Here is a 23,392-nt window from a genome sequence, read left to right as displayed (position 1 = left end):
CAATGTAAATTAGTGCAGAAAACCTGCCAACGTTTTTTCACTGCTGTTTAGGAAAGGCGATAATAATAATAATAATAAATATTATTAACATCAATAATAACAATGTATGTAGCGCTGTTAACAAACTTATAATGTAGGCTCATGACGTGGGGAGAACGTAAAAGGCATTTTAAGAAAAAGAGTAAACTAGATAAACAGTGGCGTAGCTAGGACTTTGCCATCATTTGATGGCCCGGGGACTTCGGGGGCCCCTGCATTTTGCGTAATATTTAATATAAAAAAACCCACTCATTTGGGGGCCTCCTTTAAGTGGGGGCCTAAGGGGGGGTTCACATTTTCCCCCTCCCCCCCCCCCAAGCTACGCCTCTGTAGATAAATCTAAATACGCGTTGAACAGGTAAGATTTGATCATCTTCTTGAACGTAATGAAGCATGTGGTTTGTCTGAGCTTTGGTCTGCGTATCGAAACGAGACCATTCGTAATACAAGGCCTCAACACTGACCTGCAACGTCACAGCCTGTGCGAAGTTTAGAAACCAAGAGCTCGTTGCCATGTCGTACAGACCTGTGACGCGGCAACGAGCTATTGGTCTAAGTTGCCCATGGGTTGTGACGTCGCAGCCAGTGTTCAGGCCTTCTATAATGATTGGTCTCGATCGAAATGGCTCCAAATAGTTTTGAGGGGGAAAAACTCTGCAACACTTGAAATGGAGCCTGCGGAGAGCAGGACTCTCTCTATGAATATAGTATATGACTCTGATAGTACGAGGTTGTTTTCTAACTATAGATGCACTGATGATTGCATGTTGTCAGCTTGTAATAAAATCAATAAAAAAATGTTATTTAACAGATTACGACAGATGTTTTACTTACCCAAAAAAAAAATAATTGCACCGTAACTTTATTGTAATGCTAGAGCTTGTCACCTCCCTTTTATAGGTTGTCAGATAGAAGCATCTCCAACAGGCAATAGAATAAGACCATATCATTGAACAATTATCTTCCTTTCATCCTTCACACTTCTGTTTGAAAACCAGGGTTTTCTCTAAAAACCAATGTGTAAGTAAATATCCTTTTTAAACTTCTCTTGGAACTATGACGCGGTAGACCACGTGACATAATAATAATCTTCGAAGATTCATTATTAATGCTTCAGATACTAAGATAGCACTGAGTAGTGCAATGTGCAACAACCTTTAATTGTTGGTTCATCTCTTTTGTTTAGGTCCTCAGATACTTTTTCTTCTAGTCAGCTTTTAGCTGCTGAGCTGTCAGCTATTTTGCAGACTGCCAAGGAAAAATAGTGTGCTGTTTTCTTCAGTTGTTTAGCACTGCCGTACAGGGTGTTGGTTATGTTGGACTGTTGTGGAAGTAGGGTCTGCCTAAGGTGGATTAGAAAGTAGCATTCAAAGGGATGTGGTTTACTGTTTTGTAAGATTAGTGTCAGTGTCTTCAAAGGGGGAGTTGTGTGGGATTTATTTTGTTAAGATGGTAATTTAACAGAGGTGTTTGTCCTGTTCTTAGTTGAAAGATTGCAGAAAGGGTGTGTGTGTGGGGGGGGGGGGTTAAGAATGTCCAGTTTGTTTGGCATGGTCATTTTTTTGTACATGGCTCTGCTTATGTTTCCTGATGACCATTGGTTGAGCCTCTCCTCTTTGTGATTGTTGACTAGCATTGACCTTAGGGTGAGGTAGCTTGCAGGTCTGTCTGGTTGTTCCATAGATGATCCCACCTTTGATAGTTTATCAGCCTTTTCATTTCCCATAATGCCAATATGTCCAGGGATCCACTGTAGTGTGATGCTGATATTTAATTTTGACATCATCTGGGGAATTATCACAATTAGTATTGTCAGCTCAGAGACAAGAAGTGCTATGTGAAATAGCCTTTTGTTTCTCATTGCTGTTATAGACACGCCACCTGAAAAGTGCAATAATATTTCCCACGAATGTTTCAGATACTTAGATTAAACACAGCGAGTCAGTTTTAAGAAACTAATATTTTGATAGCTTCAAATTCCCAGGTGTTGAAATTAAGCACACACACACAAAAATGACCAAATAAAAAAAAAAGGCATTGACGTCAATGGGGGGCGTGTCTAATTTCTACTTTCACATATTTATCTTTATCTTTTCTTTTTAATTGACTCCAAAATCAAAATTCTTTCCTGGCCTGAGTCCAATTAATGTGTCTAGATGTTTGGACAAATGATTTCCTTTCCAGTTTTTTTTTTGTTTTTTTTTTTGAAAACATGTGATGCATAAAATAACTCTAGCAAATGTATGTTGTGTTTGTTTTAATGCTTGATTATTTATAGACATGTTCCTTGTGGAAGCTTAAGAAGGTATACTGTTAGTATGAACTTTTAGTATGAACTTTGAATTAAGCAAAATCGAATCCAAATGTAAGAGGTATCTTGGTATGTCTTTTGAGCATTAAAATACAAATAAATTTAACCAAATAAAAAACATATTTTGAGTGTTTAAGGTATAGGTCATGTAGCTCATTCTATGATCATACATATACCAAAACTGACTATGGATTATTTCGTGGAGATTTAATAAAAGTCTTCTGGCAGACTTGTCATTAGCCATGGTTGGAATGATGTCGCCCAAGCAACAGTTCCCCCATTCCCTCTCCACGCAGATTGAGGCGCGGTGGCTGAGTGGCAAATGGCTTGGCTTCCGAATCGGGGGTCCCGGGTTAGAATCCTGGTGAAGACTGGGATTTTTAATTTCGGGATCCTTTGGCACCTCTGAGTTGACAAGCTCTAATGGTACCTGACATTAGTTAAGGTAAAGTAAAGGCGATTGTGCTGGACACATGACACACTCGTGAACTGTGGACCACAGAGATAGATGACCTTTACAGATGCGTCCAAAGAAACGATAGCCGCTAATGCAGATTTTTAATCATAACAAGGTAGAATGAACAAATATGAAATATGAACAATACTGTCGAACGTGGAATATAATTCCGGAGATAAAGAGTCCAATGGTTTTGACATTTGACCTTTAAGAACTAAAACGGACAACTTGTGTGCTTGTTAATACAGGAGAAAACAAAGTAAACAGTTTTAAAAGAAGAAACATTACTATAAATACAGATTGATAAAAAACATATTATGAAACGCAGTCAATAAAGATTGCTGAAATAAATAGAACTATCGTGATTCTTATATGGCCTTTATTATTAATAGCTGACACTGCTGGGTAGGTCCGAACCTCAGACATTTAGCTATCACATAAAAAGCCGAGTTCTGTCGAGAGAGCTTCGTGCGTTGCTCGGTGAAACCAGACTAGACCGAACGGAGTCAGGGAAGCCGCTCGAATTTCCGAAATGTGCTAAAAATAGGCCGTGCCCTCTATCTGACAAACTCTTTTTGGCTTGCGTTTTATTACATTCGATAATTGAAAACAGGAAGTTTATAGGTTGCCGGGCCGGGCATCTAGTCTGCTAGGTTAGCGTAGATACAGGGCACGCTTGCCAATCAATAGCTTATACATATAGTGGTCTCTGTTTTTGTCCCTGAACGCCTGTGTTTGATTTGGTTTTGCTTAATTCAATGTGAGATAAAGTGTCGTTATGGTCAATAATTGTGTAGCTAGATAATCATGACCTATTTACAGATAATGTTTTGAATGTGTAGCTAGATAATCATAACCTATTTACAGATAAGGTTTTGAATGTGTAGCTAGATAATCATAACCTATTTACAGATTAGGTTTTTATTGTGTAGCTAGATAATCATGACCTATTTACGGATAAGGTTTTGAATGTGTAGCTAGATAATCATGACCTATTTACAGATAAGGTTTTTATTGTGTAGCTAGATAATCATGACCTACTTACATATAAGATTTTGAATGTGTAGCTAGATAATCATAACCTACTTACAGATAATGTTATGATTGTGTACCTCTATCATCATGACACCAGATATTAAAATATTATTATTATGATTAAATATGTTAAGTTTTGCCCCCTTAGATAATTGTACAAGGTTATTTCACCCACATTCATTCTCGGATCAAGTTGATTTTTTATTTCACCTAACAAAGCATGAATAAATTACAAAAATTAACCAATTTGTCAATTAATTATTGATAATTAATTATTTTGATATCGAAAAAGGAAATAACTTCTACACTCTTGAGAGATATAGTTGTAAGTGCGGAGTTCTTCCTCTTGGATAAGCATTGTTAATTTTTCAAATGGATTTTTTTTAAATATAAGTTATCCTCCAGATGTACAATATTAATAAAACAAAATGCCAAGTATAAGTACATTAGTCCCTAAGGCTAAGGAGCCCTCAACCAATCGCTGAAAAGGGTTGATGAGCTTCATAAACAAACCTACCTCCAGGTATCCCCAGTTTTATTCTCGCCCCCCCCCCCCTTTGCATGCCAAACTGTTTTCAAAGGTCTAGTTCTTTAGCCGCTAAAACCTTTGCCTTTAAAGCCTGCTCCCCACCTCACCCCCAAACTTTTTAATTCAATGTCGTCTGCTAACTAAATGACAATAAAGAAAAATAAAACAGCGAATCAAAGAAAAGACAATGGGGGACTGCGCTGATGTTTTATGAGGTCACGTCTGCTGCAATTATTCATGACTTCCTGTGTCCACTGTCCGTGATTCCGACTCAATTCTTCCACAGCGCTGCAGAAAAAAAAAAGTAAGATTGGCGTACAAGTGCGTTAACTCTAGAAGGTCAACATGAACCTCTTTAGGCCTGGACAAAATATGCCGTGTGCACTCCCTCTCCTTTGACGTGTTTTTCCCTCCCAATTTAAAAAAGAAAAGTTGCATTAAAAAATAAAATTAAAGCTTCGTTAACAAAACTTTTTGTTTTCTTTATTCAAGCTTCTTATTTTATATTCAGCACACGCTTGAATTGAGACATTGTCCCCATACAAACTATTTAGTGTATAATAAACACATTGTTACAGTATTTTCGGATACTGTGATAAATAATTGTTTCTCGTATTCTATAACCACCGCACCAGATAGACAAATTATCATTAACGTTATCACGTATTCAAAGTACTGATCCTAGTGTCCATTATAGTTTTGGATTATTCATTATAAAGAACACGCAAAGCCCACAACAACTCTAAACAAAACAAAAAACAGAGGAGGCTCTCGCTCGCCATTTTGTTCCGGACTCCTGCCAGTTAGTCCCCTCTAGTCACGTGATTCTGAAACTTAGGTAACGGGGCAGTAGCACAGTGTTGATTCACTCTGATTAAATCTGATCACAGACACAATTTATCATAGTTATTGATCTCTTGGTGGACTGGACCAGCAATATAGGGTACATAAGTCTATATAACATTTAGATGTATATGCCGTGGCTGGATGTACTTGTTATAATGAAGAAAGTGTGTGTGTGTGTGTGGGGGGGGGGAGTGTTATTATTAGAAGCAATAAAAAAAATTTGCATGGTCAGTGTTGATGTAGTTCGTCGTTGTCTTATAGTTCCAAACAGCTAGTTTAAGTTTCAGGGGCGCCGCGGGATTTTTTGCAGGGTGGCGCAAGTTGCCGACTATGGTTCAACTTTCTTGTTACGGAGAATATTAAAGAAAATAAAAGCTGCCCACCTCCTCCTTCCCCTCATCCTTGGTATTTATAGTTTTTCCACAATGTATTGAACATATCACTAGCAGTTAGCCCATATATAGTGTATGTAATGTATCTTGTGGTGAACAAAATCTATCAGTAGATGTTGGCCTGAAATTTTCAATCATCACCAAAGTCACCTTCAACTTGTCTGTTGTACCGATGGGGCAACACACACGATCTGCAATTACTGATGTTAGTTTGAATATTTTTCTTTATCACAATAATTATATTTCTCAGATTTTCAGTTGATCAACACTTCAGACGTTCTGAGTATTTAGCGGAACACTTCACACGTGCTGAGTATTTAGCGGAACACTTTGCTCATTTTCTTTTAGAGAGGTTAGATCACGTGGTGGCCTACTAGTTAATTATTGCAGTAGTTCGTGGACACACCTATTCAGGCCTCGTGGGACACTTGGGTCCTGCGGAACACAGTTTGGGAAACACTGGCCTACAATCATGCTGGAAGTTTGGTCTAACACATAATAATCTTCATTAGTGACGGAACCTGCGATTTCGCTGACCCCAAATTGTATCGGCATTAGCTGCGTGGAGACAGGGGAACTGCTGTGTGGCGATATCTTTCCGACCACAGCCAATGCCCTGGAATTCATCTCATTTCCATGAGATGGTCCATAGCCGCTTCGCGACTGAAGGAGGCCGTAGGTATAGATCGCAGGATCACGTTATGTCCTAACCATAGCAGTGGTTTCTCTGTACATACAAGGGAGAGAACAAAAACGTTTAAGTTTGTACCTAGCAGGCTTTAACTCTTTCTCTCCTGATTGACGTTTCCCTCCTTGATTTGACCACATTAAATTAACTTAATTTTTGGGTTCATAAACTTTTATTTGTATTATATGAAAAGGGCCTAAATGTATCTCTCTACCAATTATAACATTGTCTGATTAAAAAGAAAAACGTTATTGAAGTTTAACCCTAGCAGACTAGTGAAATACCAATGGAAAAAATGAATGATTTCTTCTGAGCGCGGAAAATAATTACGGAGAGATAGAGTTAAAAAACTTAAGATCTCTGGGAAGCATGATTCGCTTTCAGAACGAGGCTGAGTGCACATACAAAGCTTGTCGTTACAATAGTTCACCCCTGCAGCAGCCAATCTTTGTTTTTTGAGTCTCGTAACAGAAGTGTGAAAAACATGAAGAAATCTTATTTGACTATTTAGCCTCGTTCTGCTTACAAAGCACGTTACGCGAATAAATAATTACTTCTTCAAATGTGACTTGAACCATAATTCTTCAATGCATCCACTCATGCCTCTGTTGTGTAATCATATTTTCTCTATTTTTTTATTTGTCTTTTCAGAGTTCAGCACTGCTTCCAAATTTGGGCACTTCCTGGTTTGTAAGCATTCACCGGAAACAATGAACTGCAGCAGACCAGTGGGAAGCGTCGAGGCCTGGCTGATTATCCCCCTTCTTTGAAACTACGATGCGGGTAATCGCTCCTGTGATGAACACTTCCAAAAAGAAACTGGGTTGATCCAAGATGGCCGTGGCGTCTTGCAATGAGCTCGTGCCGCTTAAATAGGACCCATTAACTGGGAGAAATACATTTAGAAGAGAAAAAAACGTGTGTGAGACGTCCATGATGATGTAGCTTCTGAATGAGGAGCAATCAACGATTCACACAAAAGTAATCTTCTCTATAAGTTCTTTTTCGAATCGCACCGGAAACGGAAGTAGAAAATTGTACCAGTCGCCATACTATGACGTCAAAACTAGAGTAACACCTCCTTCTTTGACTCGTTGAAAAAAAGGGATCTAAAATTTGTCAGTAAAGGGATTGGATACAATTTTAATATTCCTTTTCATTCTATCTCCTCAATGTTCATACTTAAATATTTAAATTTTCAATAATTAAAGACAAATATTAAAAGCAAAACGGGTATAAACATAAAGGAATTTACTTGTTACAAATTGTTGCAATAATAGAAGTTATGAAAAGCCCACAAAATAATCAAGAAAATTGATTTATTTTAGGCTTAACATGTGCCTTATTTTTTAACAAATCATATATTTCTAAAGAAAAAAGGTTGGAATAAAATCAAATGACTATGTTGAGTGTTTAATAAATTTATAAAATATACAATTTTAATTGTTTTTAAAGCAAAATTGATATGTTAATCGATCACAAATACTAACAAATACTAAACAAAACAAAGTAGAACGTAATTGTAGCAATTTATTGACTTGCAAAACTTGTTGACACAATGTGTTGCCAACTTAAAATGTTGTATGATACGTAATCAAACAACAACTGTTGTAGATAGAGTTGTATAAATAGCAATACCGTAGCTTACAATACATCGGTGAACAGGTAAATGATCATTTTTCGAGGAGTTCATGATTTCACGTGGCGGGGTCTTTTTTTTTATAGTTATTTTGTTGATAGTGTATAATTAAGTGTTCACACCTTTGGATTGGATATAGAAGGTTGTAGTGAATCCAAGTCGCTACAGCAAATAACGAAAAGACCAAATCATAGTCTTGGGATACAGAGGTCTTTAAACTTCACGTTTCTTACAGCTTCCTTCAACTGACAAAAAAAAAAAAACTACTCAGAATAATAAAAGAAACAAAAGAAAGGGGGTCCTACAATTACAAACAAAAAGTCGATGGTCCTTAGACCCCCCTGCAGGGCGGAGAGCACCCATGCCTCCACCCCTCTCGCCCCGTCCCCATGCTCACAATGAAAAAACAAAACGTTCGGACGCTCTCCCTGATTGTTTGTACCTTCACCTACCTGCTGGTCGGGGCGGCGGTCTTCGACGCCCTGGAGAGTGAGTTCGAGACCTCCAAGAGGGAGGAGCTAGACAAGGAGGAGAGCAGCATTCGGGACAAGTACAACATCTCCAGGGACGACCTGGAGACGCTACGGAGGAACATCATTCGCTCCGTGCCGTACAAAGCCGGGACCCAGTGGAAATTCGCCGGAGCTTTTTATTTTGCGCTGACTGTGATTACTACTATAGGTAAGTGACATTCTGTACCCTAAGATTGCTTATATAGATTGGTGCACACATTATACAGAGATTACTTATATAGATTAGTGCACACATTATACAGAGATTACTTATATAGATTAGTGCACACATTATACAGAGATTACTTATATAGATTAGTGCACACATTATACAGAGATTACTTATATAGATTAGTGCACACATTATACAGAGATTACTTATATAGATTAGTGCACACATTATATAGAGATTACTTATATAGATTAGTGCACACATGATACTGAGATTACTTATATAGATTACTGCATGCATTACACAGAAATTTTTCATTTAGGTAAGTGGCATACATTATACTGAGATTACTTATTAGTGCATACAAATACTGAAATTACTTATATAGATTAGTGCACACATTATACTGAAATTACTTATACAGGTAAGTGCATACATTAAACTGAGATTATTTATATAGGTAAGTGCATACATTATACTGAGATTATTAATATAGGTAAGTGCACATATTAAGACAACATTATGTGAAAACAGTCGCCATACTCAACTTTTTTCCCCCTTACATGAGTGCCACCCCCGCTCCATACTTTATTGACATCCCCACCACAGAAGGCCGCTAAGCACTAGATCGGTTTATAGTTGACCCTCAGGCAGAGATTTTATGATCAATACAGTTTTAGTTTATTCTATTTATTTATTTATTTATTTTTATGAACCGATTCGACCTTCCCGCGAGAGAAAAAAATGGAGGAGCCGTTTTAATGAGTACAAAATTGCTGAGATCCCTACGTACAGAGTAACTTGTCTAGTTCTAAAGGCTGCTAGACACTTGATGAAGTAGACTTAGAAAATAAATAGATGCTAGAGATTGTGTTGCTAGCGTTTGAAAGGAGATCAAATCTGATTGCTTGATGCTGTTCGTGGGAATTAGAGTATTAATGATAGTAAGTGAGAGAAAGAGAGAGAGAGGAGAGGGGGAGGTGTTGTATACGGACATTGACATGTAGCACCAAATTGCTGTTAGACAATTACATTGCTATAGACGTGTTATATCCTAATTTGTAAAAACTTGAAATTACTTCTATAACTTCTTTGTGAAAAAATTAAATTTAACTTTTTTTTTTTTTAAATACAATATAGACAAATTAAATCAATGTAGTAGACTTGAGTAATGATAATTTGAACAAAATCTCTCGACAAAAACACGTCTTTTCCCTCTGGCAATCTGGAGTCGTTTGTTCTACCTAAGTCAGCTGACGACAATGCCGATTATCTTGCATCATTCACAATCAATCGCTAACCGATTACCAGCGTCGCCATAGAAACATATGCGCACACACACACACACACACACGTCACTCCATAACAGGAGGGACCGAGCAGTAAGAGTGAATTCAATCTGAACAGATGCGCCAACTAAACGTCGGGAACGAAGGAGAAACGTACACACTTAGTAGTGTATATATCTCCTGGTCATTTGGTCGACAAGACTAACCCTGCTGAGGGTAGTTATATTAGTGTGGCTACCTAGACGATCTAAATCTAGAACTGAATTGTTTCGTTAACGTTTATTTAGCAGAAGGAAGTGCATTCAGATTTTTACTTTCCGAATGGACCTCATTCACCAATCGTTAACAAGCAGCATTTTGCCACGTCGTTCTCTATATCTTCTATACAAATTACGCAATCCATAAAGGCTGTCACGTGATAGGTAATTTTCATTGTTTTATCAATATTATCACGTGGCTAAATGTTATTTGTTTACGATTAAAAAAATGGATCTCGTAAATTGTAGAACTAAATAGATAATGTAAAACAAGATAGACAGATGTATCGTGTAGATCTATAGATCTAGATAAATGGATATTGCAGACTCAGTGGATATTGTAGATCTAGATAGATGGACATTGCAGACTCAGTGGATATTGTAGATCTAGATAGATGGATATTGCAGACTCAGTGGATATTGTAGATCTAGATAGATGGATATTGCAGACTCAGTGGATATTGTAGATCTAGATAGATGGATATTGCAGACTCAGTGGATATTGTAGATCTAGATAGATGGATATTGCAGACTCAGTGGATATTGTAGATCTAGATAGATGGATATTGCAGACTCAGTGGATATTGTAGATCTAGATAGATGGATATTGCAGACTCAGTGGATATTGTAGATCTAGATAGATGGATATTGCAGACTCAGTGGATATTGTAGATCTAGATAGATGGATATTGCAGACTCAGTGGATATTGTAGATCTAGATAGATGGATATTGCAGGCTCAGTGGATATTGTAGATCTAGATAGATGGATATTGCAGACTTAGTGGATATTGTAGATCTAGATAGATGGATATTGCAGACTCAGTGGATATTGTAGATCTAGATAGATGGATATTGCAGACTTAGTGGATATTGTAGATCTAGATAGATTAATCTTTCGGAACTAGATAGACAGATATAAGAATGAATTTAGTTCAAAGATGAATGATGTCATCTCCAAGGTTACATCTGAACGTTCACACCTGTCACAGGAGATAGATGGTGTCTTGTAGCAATTACAATATGAATATTTATTCTAGAGACATTTGAGTCGATGTATAGTCTGTGTGCGCTACTGAAAGATTGGCAAAGATGGGTATTGGTCAAGTGATTTAAGCTAGATATTTTATATATGGTCCACTTTCACATGATACAATACTTTTAGAACTGCAGAGACAAATGTCTAAACGGTTTTACTTGTGGTACAACGTACTTTTACAAAGCTTATATCAACTCAGTATGTCTGTCTTTCTGTCTGTCTCTCTGTCTGGTATATATTTTGAACACCTTATTTCTCCCACATCCATTTTCGGATCATGTTGAAAATTAAAAAAAAAAAATTATTGTACCTTACAAAACATGAATCAATAAAAAAAAAATAAGCGATTTGTCAGTTAAGTACTGGTAATTATTTTTTTGGTTGAAACCAAAAAAGGTTATTAATCTGTCAGTATTTACATATATGGCTAAATATGTGGGGTTTCGTCCCCTTATATATTTGTACTATTTTGTACCCGTTATTTCTCCCAAATCCAATCTCGGATCAAGTTGAAATTTTACATAATTATTTATTGTAACTAACAACACATGACTCAATAAAACAATCACCAAGTAGTCAATTAATTATTGGTAATAAATTAATTTGTACACGTTATTCTCCTACAAATATTCTCCTTTTAAGTTCAAACTTTGCACACAATTATTCATTGGCACAAACAAGACATGAATCAATAAAACAAAAAATAACCATCCGTTCAATTATTTACTGTTAATGATTTATTCTATTTGATACCTGCTAGGGAAACTAATCTTTCAGTATTCACAGATATGGCTAAATTTGATGGATTTAGTCCTCTTAAATAATCGTTAACGCTATATCTCCCTATCATTCTCGAATCAAGCTGATACTTTAAACAATTAGTTAAACAATCAGTTAATTAATTTCTAGTAATTAATTATTTTGTTTGATATCAATAAGGGAAATAACTTGTAAATTATTGATAGTTATAGTTTTAAAGGCGGAGTTCTCCCCTTTAGATAAGTTTTTTTTTTAAAGGACTTTTGATATTTTGCTTGTTTATATTTAGTTGGCAGGAGAGATCTTTCACCATAGCGTCCTTGACATTGTTTAGTCTATTAATTTGAAAATCTCTCCCAATCTTTCTCTTTTGATCTTTTTTGCGTGTTTCATATATTCCACTATATCTGCCACACATTTCTCCGTATCGCTTTCTCACCCTTATTCTCTCCCGTGCCTTCAGCATTTTATTACTTCAAAGAAAAAAAACAACGGATGTAAAAAATCGAAACGTAAACAAGCAGACGATTACTGTGATTAACTGTAGTAGTAAAACACAATCTCCTGTTTCATCAACACATCTCTCAGTAGCCTACTTCTCAAAGTAGTCTTTTTTTTTCTCTCTCCATTTTCTCTGCGCCCATCAGCTCTACATAGAACCACAATCCTGTCATCAGCTCTACATAGAACCACAAACCTGTCATCAGCCCTAAATAGAACCACAATCCTGTCATCAGTTCAACATAGAACCACAATCCTGTCATCAGTTCAACATAGAACCACAATCCTGTCATCAGTTCAACATAGAACCACAATCCTGTCATCAGTTCAACATAGAACCACAATCCTTTCATCACATTCCTCTGTCTATACTTTAAGTATTAAGAATGTGTCCCCATAGACTGGAGCTTCAAATGCCTTAAGTAGAGTACTTCTAAGGCAGATTACAGTAAATGACTATCCAAGTGTAGAGTCGAAGAATTTTGGAACTCAAGGCCCATGGAAGCTCCCCTCCATGGTCCCATCTGCCTGTTCGTGCGGTATGCGTGCTGGACTGTCGTTCAAACTTGTCAATGGTCCTGGGTTCACACCCTGTCCGCTGCCATTCCCCGTCGTCCTGCTGGAGTTTTGGACTAGGAAGGAGATTAACTTCAACTCTGAAAGAACATCCGAAAACATGTAAAACATTTTACAAACAAATATTTCATCTGAACAAACTTCCGTCTGGGAGGGCTCCAAACAGATAATAATAATATGTTACATCCCTAGTAACGATAGTTCGTATCTCACCACGCTGGGGCTAGAGGCGAGACCCCCCCCCCCATTTTATTCTCTGTAAAGCCTGTACCACATCGGCCGTTCGGGTGTACCCTTTAGGAACGGTATTTAGATTGTGACATTTTTGTTGGGGCTTTCTTCCATCCCCGCCAGTGCAATGAACTCGGTCCTTAGGTAATCCAGCCTGAGCTCTGCTTTGCTTCTCTATTGGACTAATCGTCTCCTCTAACGATCGTTCACACCCCGGCGCCACATTGAGGCTGAGAAGCATTGCCTAGGCGCCACATTATGGTTGAGAAGCATTGCCTAGGCGCCACATTATGGTTGAGAAGCATTGCCTAGGCGCCACATTATGGTTGAGAAGCATTGCCTAGGCGCCACATTATGGTTGAGAAGCATTGCCTAGACGCCACATTATGGCTGAGAAGGATTGCCCAGGCACCACATTGTGGCTGAGAAGCATTGCCTTGGCGCCACATTATGGTTGAGAAGGATTGCCCAGGCACCACATTGTGGCTGAGAAACATTGCCCGGTTTGTGAATAAATTATTTTGGCACAGTCCCATTAAGTCTGATCTGATGCGAACTCAGCTTTCCCATACGTCACTGTTCTATAGACTAAACAATGAACCAAAAATTTTCTTTTTTTATTTTAAAACTTTGTTTCAAGTGTAACATATTTATTGAAACACAATATTTATGAGATGAGAAAATAATTGAGTGGTGAAATAAAAAAAACATATTTTTACCTCGATGATAGGAAGAAAACAAAAATGTCCATGTTGTTTCATTTTGGTTTATCTAGCAAACTATTTGCGTCCTTGAACTGTACATCTAGGTAAACATCTAATAGATACATCCTGAGTCAAGAAGGGAACAAGTTTATCAATAGCATCCATCCATACTCGTATTGAAGACGCAGCTGGAGCGGTAAAGAAACCAATATCGTTTGGCAAAGAATTGTGCGCGCGAATTTCCACAAAACGAAATGTCTGGATCGAGTGTAAAATATTTGTATTGTTTTGGAATTTGTTATTTGTAAGCATGGAGACTCTATGTCAATCGTGATGCGAAACGGTGCGCCATCTTGACCTAAAGAAGCGCTCTGTGAGCTTAAATGATGCGAAACGGTGCGCCATCTTGACCTAAGGAAGCGCCTTTTTGATCAAAACTGATCCGCAATGGTGCTCCATCTTGACCTAAAGAAGCGCTATTTGAGCTAAACTGATACGCAATGGTTCGCCATCATTTCAAAAAGAAAATTTAAAGTGTGACTTTTACTTTTTTCTTGATTAACATCGAAAAAGTGTTTGCGTTTCATTTTTTCTTTCAATTAGTTTCAATTTTCGACCACGTGACCTTGCCTTATAAGGTATAAATAGCTCGAATGTTCTAGGGGACTGCTGCTATCCTTCATAGCGCTTTGTTGCAACTCAAGTTGGGGAGAAATACCCAGCATTGACAACACCGGTGGTTTCTTTTATTTAAGTAACGTTCTATTAGCTATTTTCCAGCTTTCAAACCTCACCTGAGTTCGACAGGTGTGAGGACACCCAGGAGATCAACCGGAACGGTAGAGTAAACTTTACAATTCTGGAACTGTTTTGGGGGTGGGTGACGTCTGCTCTCAATTTCGCACGCGTTTTTTTTTTTTTTCGTTCCCATTTACATAATACAACCTACTTTGCAGTTTTGTAGGCGATGGGTCACAGCTTTCAACAAAAAAAATTAAAAAGGGGAAAAAAAGGGGGGGGGGGGTCATTTTTCATCGGCATCACTAAAGGGCAATAACTTGGAAAAAAAACTTCCTTCAGTTCCTGGATTTTAGTTCATATGTAGCTGAGTTGGTTGTGTTGTGATCACAAGTACCTTTTTTTTTTTTTTTAGTGTGGGCGGAGGTTAAAACTAGTTATATGGTACTCATCATTTTTCCTAGGATTTAGGTGTTGAAAGTAATGTGGTGGATTCACCCCCCCCCTCTCTTGTATGTGCATGAGATCAAACACGACCTTAAAGCTATGGACATTGATTTGACCACTGGGAAGACATAAGCTCTAGACCGCACTATGTGGAGAGAGATGGTGACCAAGAAAGCTTTGGACTGCAATGAAAAAAACAACGGGCCGCAGCTCTGGAAGCGAGTCAAATGAAAAATAGCTGGCTCCTCTATCACCAAAGCGAAGGCCACCTTAAACTGCGATATACGTGGACGGGAGTGTCTCTCCAAAATAGGGCTCCACAGCCATAGGAAATATGTGTTCTACGAAGTGAATTATAGTCGTCCTGCGACCGACTGAAGGAGGCCAACTTGATAGATTAGATAAATTGATGAGAAAGTATGGATGAATGGACGAAAAAATAAAGAGAGAGAGAGAGAGAGAGAGAGAGAGAGAGAGAGAGAGAGAGAGATGTTAACAAAGAATAAAACAAGGGAGCTAGGCAAGTTCAATACGCAAATTAATTATTATATGTCAATAACTGAGGTTTAACCCTAACCCTCCCTACATTCTGTTACAGCCATCTGTAGCTAATTCCCTAACCTTCTCAGCTCCCCCTTACGATAACATACAATACATTTTTTAAAATAATTATACACAATTATATTGATATACAAAAATAAATTCATTGTTAACTCCCTTGAGACCACAAAAAAAGAAAAAATCATTATTTTCTGTTTGTTCACATTAATTATTACACCTGTAAAACTGCCGAAATTCTGTGACGGGAGGGGGGGGGAGGAACAGGGGGAATTCTGCACAACGTTCGTGGCATGTATGATACGTGTACGCGCCCCACGTGGCGCCGTCGTCAACACCAGTTAGCCCCACGTGCAATGCTCTTTACCCTTCCACCACGTCTGCATCCCTCCCCATCGTTTCAAGCCACCTTCATATAATTGTACCTACGTCTCCATGTACGCCACCACACACACACACACACACGCACACACTTGTAAAAAAAATCAAGTCCTACGGCTCCGCCTAGTGAGCAGTTATTGGTCCGGGGGGGGGGGGTTGAAGAGAGGATACTCTGTGAGGATGAAAGGCTAATTGTTGGTGAGCAGTGCACGGTCTTAGGTAGGACCGACCGTGAGGCTAATTACTAATGAGCAAGTGTAACGAATGTGCTGAGTTAACGATAAGGTGTCATGGCGTCACACGGTCTTCTGCTTCATGACGTCAGAGAGAGTAAATGAACATCTTTAGGTGGGCCAATACGATATGATAAACAGGTTATCTGTTATAGGTTATCTGTTCATCTGTTATAGATCTTCTGTTATAGGTTATTTAGGTTATCTGTTATAGGTTATCTGTTCATCTGTTATAGGTCATGTTATAGGTTATTTAGGTCTTCTCTTATAGGTTATTTAGTATTTAGGTCTTCTCTTATAGGTTATTTAGGTTATCTGTTATTGGTCTTCGGCTATAGATAATCTATGCAATCTATGCAATCTGTTATAGGTCTTCTGGTATCCGTTATAGGTTATCTTTATATGTTATCTTTTATGGGTTTTGTGCTTTAGGTCTTATGACTTGATAAACAAACTCGGCAATATGATCCTTAGATTATAGTTTAATCTGTTATTCTGTAGTCACTTCAAGGCTTCCTTAAGTATTATGCATCAACAGTCATTGTACTATACCTGTAGTCACCAATTACAAAATTTAAATATCGAGATTTATATTATCAAAGTTGTGTTTTTTTTAAATCCTTGTCTTAAATTTCATTGATTTCGACAAGGAACCAGCTACGGCCCATATATTTTTGCCAAAAGTTCATCATTGTTTCTAGGGGGCGATTTTTAGATTTTTTATTTTTCATCTCATTTCTTGTCTTGTTATAATTATAAATTATAACTGATATCAGCACTTACATTATTATTACTTTTCATTTGGATTACGTGTAGATTGTTATTTGTAATTTTGACTGCCTTTGTAACACTTGCGCTTTGTGGCAAAACAAATACAATTGTTAAACTGTTAAACTGATGGAAGGTAAACCCTGAGGAAAAATCAGGAGCAGGCGACCCTTGGATGTTTCGCAGCACACAGTGCTACACCGCAACAGAACCTGCGATGCTGCTGATCCCAAACTGTATCGGCACTTGCCGCTCCCGTGGATACATCGGCTGCTGTAGCGGGGGAAACTTGTGTGTGGGCAACATCGTTGCGGCCATAATTAACATTCAAGCCTTTCATTTTGTTTTCATGAAATGATCTACAGTAGTTGTTGGTCTAGTGCTAGTCGTTACAGTTGTAAATTACTGGGTAGGACATTTTTTTGTTGGCATGTGCAGATGATGCAGAATTTACATTTTTTTGTTGGCATGTGTAGATGATGCAGAATTTACATTTTTTTGTTGGCATGTGTAGATGATGCAGAATTTACATTTTTTTGTTGGCATGTGTAGATGATGCAGAATTTACATTTTTTTGTTGGCATGTGTAGATGATGCAGAATTTACATTTTTTTGTTGGCATGTGCAGATGATGCAGAATTTAGATTTTTTTGTTGGCATGTGTAGATGATGCAGAATTTACATTTTTTTGTTGGCATGTGCAGATGATGCAGAATTTACATTTTTTTGTTGGCATGTGTAGATGATGCAGAATTTACATTTTTTTGTTGGCATGTGCAGATGATGCAGAATTTACATTTTTTTGTTGGCATGTGCAGATGATGCAGAATTTACATTTTTTTGTTGGCATGTGTAGATGATGCAGAATTTAGATTTTTTTGTTGGCATGTGTAGATGATGCAGAATTTACATTTTTTTGTTGGCATGTGCAGATGATGCAGAATTTACATTTTTTTGTTGGCATGTGCAGATGATGCAGAATTTACATTTTTTTGTTGGCATGTGCAGATGATCCAGAATTTACATTTTTTTGTTGGCATGTGCAGATGATGCAGAATTTACATTTTTTTGTTGGCATGTGCAGATGATGCAGAATTTACATTTTTTTGTTGGCATGTGTAGATGATGCAGAATTTACATTTTTTTGTTGGCATGTGCAGATGATGCAGAATTTACATTTTTTTGTTGGCATGTGCAGATGATGCAGAATTTACATTTTTTTGTTGGCATGTGCAGATGATGCAGAATTTACATTTTTTTGTTACATTTTTGGCTGGAATATAATTTTTGCAGACAAAGCACACTGGGGCGGGGAGGACGAGGGGGCGTGACCTGGAGTTTAAGGAGAATTTAATTTCCTTAAGCCATATCAGAGAGTTCGAGGCGCAGTGGCTGAGGGTAAAGCGCTTGGCTTCTGAATCAGTATCCGTGGTTCGATTCCTGGTGAAGACTGGGATTTTTAATTTCGGAATCTTCGTGCACCTCTTGAGTCCAACCAGCTCTAATGGGTTCCGGTTGGTCGTTGTGCTGGCCACATGACACCCTCCTTAACCGTGGACCACAGACACAGATGACATCCGTCCCATGGATCGCAAGGTGTGAAAGAGGAACTCTACATGTGAGAGCGTAATTGAAAAGAGAAAAAAGACAATCAATGAAGCGGAACTGTTGTCCTATGGTATAAAGATAGACAGGTAAAGGTGAAGTTTGAAGTGTTGACACTCCTTTAACAGAGTAAATACTGAGGGCAAGCCTACGAAAAATAAAATAACAAGGATAAGCAAAAGTTGTGCATCTGATGGCAGACGAGATAAACCCACTTTACAGGCAGAGGATTTTTTTCCCCCCGATAAAATGTCTTCACAGGTAGTATCGTCTGCTGAGAAAGTGTTACAACTTGTGCTCTCTTCCAGTCGTCTGCTGGCCCATAGGAGTTACCTTTCCACTTTTTTTTTACGCCTATAAAAGCTAATGGGTTGGAGAGTAAAAAGGAAAAGAAATACGGAAAACAACAAGTACTCTCAACCCCCGGTGACTTGACGTCTGCTAGATTTCGTCACAAATGCTGTTGTAAAAAAAAAAAAAAGTGACGGAAGGCAATTAAAAAAAACAAAAACAAAACATTGCAGCTATTAGATGTTAAAGTAAAAGCATTTTTTTTGTTTACAATCTCTATTAACACACAATGGATCCAGTGAACTGACACTATTCAGCCAACATTCCACATTTTTTCGTAAACATGCAGAGATTTGAAAACAAAACAAAACTGTCAAGGTCACCTTTATTATTAAGTCGAAAGCCTAGAATATCTAATAATTTTCTTTAAACGTGTCAAGTAACACATACACCCGATTATATCCGAAGTTTTATATATGTATTTTTGTATTATTTAGCGAATTGTAGCTTTAATTGCATACACAAGGTTGTTTTAGTGGTTACCAAGAGAACAACGGATTACATTTTTAAAAGCCAAAAAAAAAAGGTAGAAGTTTTTACTTCTGCTTACACTAAAATCTGGCATTAAAGTTAAGTGTTAGGTGTGTCTATGGATCTGTATGTCAGTGTGTCTGTGTGGCCATGAAAAAAAAAAAAAAGACAAAATAAACATAACTGTGAGTAAAAATCCTGGACTTTCTTTTCCTGTTCATCTGAATGGATGCCTGGTGGTTGCATGGTTTGCGTTCGGTCTGTCGTTACGATAGTGCAGAGTTCGAACGCTGCCCGCTTTCAAGCCCGGGGATCCATCTCTTTACTCGACTGTTGGTCTGCAGTACAGGCAGCGAAATTTGGCTTTTAAATGTGTGACTGGAGAAACAGACGGTAGCGGGTGATGGCAGGTCAAAGGGTAAGTCTCCCTACAGTAAAGGCAAAGTTTGAGAAGCGCTGACCTAGGTATAGCGGTGGTGGATCTCACCTAGAACGGGGCCCCTTCAAATTTTGTTGCTGAGTGGCTACCTATTAAGGGGCTCCAGTTCGAATCCCGAGTTGTGTTTGCTGATCTCCTAAAAGCAATACTGAAAGCATTCTCACAGACCCCCCCCCCCCCCCCCGCTGGTCCACAAGAGGGATTGGAACCGTTGCGCTCTGATCATGATGTAAGCACGAAAGTAGCGTTGTGTAATAATAGCAAGGCCTGTCTTCGAGTCCGAAGATTAGTGAGGAATGCAGTATTTCCCTTGGCTATTCAACCCCAGCTGTGAACTACATATCTTGCCACTCCAGGGCAAGCACGTAGTACGCAGGTAGTCGGTTAAGACTTTATAAGAGCAATTATAATACTAATACTAATAACCAGTCAGTCAATAGTCTATTCATTTCAGAAATAAATGTCTCGTGTGTGTGTTTACTACGAAGTCAGCGGCCTGAAAGCTACTCGACAGTACGTGAGTAGTGCAGGAGACTCACTCACACATTTCTTTCCACTCCCCCTCCCTCTCTTTCACATAACAGAAGATCACCTCTGCCAAATTGAGACATTATATGATGCACTTTTCTTTAGCACACTCCAATAATCAGGGGCGTGTGTGGGTGTCTGTGAGGCTGTCTTAATACGTGGTGGTGTGGACCTGTGTGGCTTTGTGGCCGTGACACGGGAGAAAGCCATCCGTCAGTCTCGCTGCCGCAACACGATTAATCCTCTTTAAAAAAAAATGAAAAGTAACTCAAACACATACACACAATACGTGTCGTAGTTTCCACACAGAAATACCTAAATATACGCACACACACACAGACGCTTACGTCTTGACCAGTGACATCTGTTTTTTTTGGGGGGATGGGGCGTGAGTGTGGGTCAGGGGGGGGGCGTTAAGATCGTTTTAGGTGATATCAACCCAGTCATTCAAGCAATAGATCTAGAAATGCGGCTATCGCCCTGTTTGTGGTAGCCGCATAGTGGGCTATTGTTAAAAAGACTCGCTGAACTATAAAGGTTGAGAACCGCTCTACGTCCTTATTGTAGAGGGTTCTTACATATTCTGACATTTCGCGGTGGTGGTGGTTGAGTGTTAAGGTTCTTGGCTTCCGAAACGAGGAGTCTCGGTTTCGAATCTCGTTCAAGACTGGGATTTTGAATTTCGGGATTCTTAGGACGCCCCAAATTCCACCCAACTATAATGAGTGCTTAGCTTTACTTAGGGAAATTAAAGGCTGTTGGCTGTTTAGCTGGTCACGTGATACCGTCTTTAACCGTCGTCCAAAGAAATCTAGAAAGATAAACTTTACTTTTTTTTTTTTTTTTTTTTAAACCCAGACATTTTAGTCGCTAGTTGAGTAGCCACTATTAGATTTTGAGTTATTCTCGGTTTTTGACATTTCACAAAATGGGTCTATGTGACTTCACGCAGTAAAACTTGAGTAATGTGAAACTCCACTTCGTTTTAAAGACTGGTTCATAATTTACAGTCTAGGTTTCTTCCAAAGTTCCGTCCTTCCGTCTACTGAGGCGTACACAAATAGTGAAATCATTTCCAAGAAAGGTATTGTGGAATTACCGTGTCATTATACTACATATAACGATCATTGCTGGTTTATACAAGAGTAAAACAACATAAAAATGGTGTAAAATGAATTACATAGATTCAATATATGAAATTAAGCCGGGGGACGGTTGCATTTAGTACTATAGCAAATTGCTGGCAACTCGCACAAATAGGTATGATGTTATATAGCAGTTCAAGTACAGACCATAGTAACTATTCTTTCCTCTTTTTTCGTAAATAATGTAAGAGTGTAGGTCATAATCAAGATGGGTTCTTATCTCAACGCATTTACTATTCTTCTTTTTTAATGCAACTAAAAATTATGGTTTCAAAAAAAAAAAAACTTTTAAAATAGAAGGAGACAATTTCAAGAGAAAAAGTAAAAGAAAATTTTAATCAAAATATTATCTTCCCTTGCTATAAAATTTTCAGACTTCTCGTTGAGGCAGTAATGGGAAGGGCTTGTGGGTGACGGTAGGAAAGTGAGGTGGCAATTAAGCTGAGAGTGAAAAAAGAGGTCAGCTTGTCGGGCTCCGTGGGGGGGGGGGATTTATTTTGTGTTTATCCTTCTTGCCTCTATCTCTGGAAGTGAGCTCTCGATCTGTGCCCCCCCCCCCCCCCCGACACGTCCTCGGTTTGGACTCACCTGTTCTGAAGCGTGTTCTCTCTTTAATAGCGTCATAGCAAGAAGTAAAATATATGTGGAGAGAGAGAGGGGGGGGGGGGGGAGATCGACTTTGAAAGGACGGTGGAGAGGAAAGAACCAATGAGAGAGAGAGAGAGAGAGAGAGAGAAAGCTCACTTGATCGGAAGTGATTATTGTGTCATACACGTGTGTGTGTCTGTGTCTGTGTGTGTGTCTGTGTCTGTGTGTGTGTCTGCGTGTCTGTGTGTGTGTGTCTGTGTGTGTTAGCGCATGGTGTATGACTGTAATTGGATGTATGATTTTTTTTTTAAATTGGAGGAAGGGGGGGGGGGGGGGTTCAGGAAGGAGTGGGCAGAAACACATTAAAATCTAAGCCAGTGGAAGATAATTTATATTCCCTAATAACATACTTGCGAAATAGTTTCTTACAACTTCCGCTTAAATGGTTATTCAAGGGAGATAATCTCATCTTTTTTTTTTTTTAATTTAAATATCTAATTAAATGCGTATGTTTGAGCCGCGAGTCTTAGTACGCTCGACTTACAAGTTTGTGGGACATACAAGAGAAGAAATGATTGAAATTATCTTCTAAGTTGAACTAGAAGTCAGTCTGTCGTAATGTCTGTTACAGATTTTTTTTTTTTTTGGGGGGGGGGGGTTCATAATGATTTGATGGTGATTTTTTCATGTTGTCATAGTGATTTCACGACAATGTCATAACCATTTCATGATGATTTTATTGTGATTATATGATTTAATGATGATTTTTTACTGGTTATAACATGATTGTATGATGATTTCATTATGATTTCATGGAGATTTCATAATAGTTTCAGAATTATTTATGTCAATTTCATACATATTTATTAGTGGCCCCATAATGACATCTTATTAATTTCATGATGATTTTACCGAAAGTTTCAAAACTTTAAGTCTGTTTAATGTGGCAGGGTATTTTGTTCTGTGATAGGTGGGTGCCGCATAGACGTTTGGTCCATGTGCCGGTTTGTGGTAGAGTTATCGATAAAGGATACCATCTCATAGACTTGATTATCTAGATTATATCTGCTCTGCCTTGAAACTTACAGAAGGTATACATGCAAAAAGTCCATACGACAAGGTGACAACGAAAATCTCTGGCGTTTGATCGAAGAATTGAAAGACAG

At 38.3% G+C, this 23,392-nt stretch overlaps 1 protein-coding gene across 5 annotated transcripts in view; it reads left to right on the top strand.

The window, feature by feature from the left end:
- The window catches only part of LOC106070128 (two pore potassium channel protein sup-9-like), a 169,141-nt gene that overhangs the window by 78,481 nt on the left and 67,268 nt on the right, over positions 1-23,392 (top strand). For 4 of the 5 annotated variants that reach the window (XR_008775570.1, XM_056015355.1, XM_056015356.1 and 1 more), the window contains one exon: positions 6,949-8,617. Coding sequence is in view for 4 of the 5 variants with exons in the window: in XM_056015355.1 (XP_055871330.1) it covers positions 8,326-8,617 (292 nt within the window). In the remaining variant the exon portion in view is untranslated. The remainder of the gene's footprint in view (positions 1-6,948; positions 8,618-23,392) is intronic. The other variant, XM_056015357.1, reaches the window with a different exon arrangement.

Source organism: Biomphalaria glabrata, chromosome 17 (genome assembly GCF_947242115.1).
Source record: "Biomphalaria glabrata chromosome 17, xgBioGlab47.1, whole genome shotgun sequence".
NCBI lineage: Eukaryota > Metazoa > Mollusca > Gastropoda > Planorbidae > Biomphalaria > Biomphalaria glabrata.
This window is presented reverse-complemented; position numbering and strand designations above follow the sequence as displayed.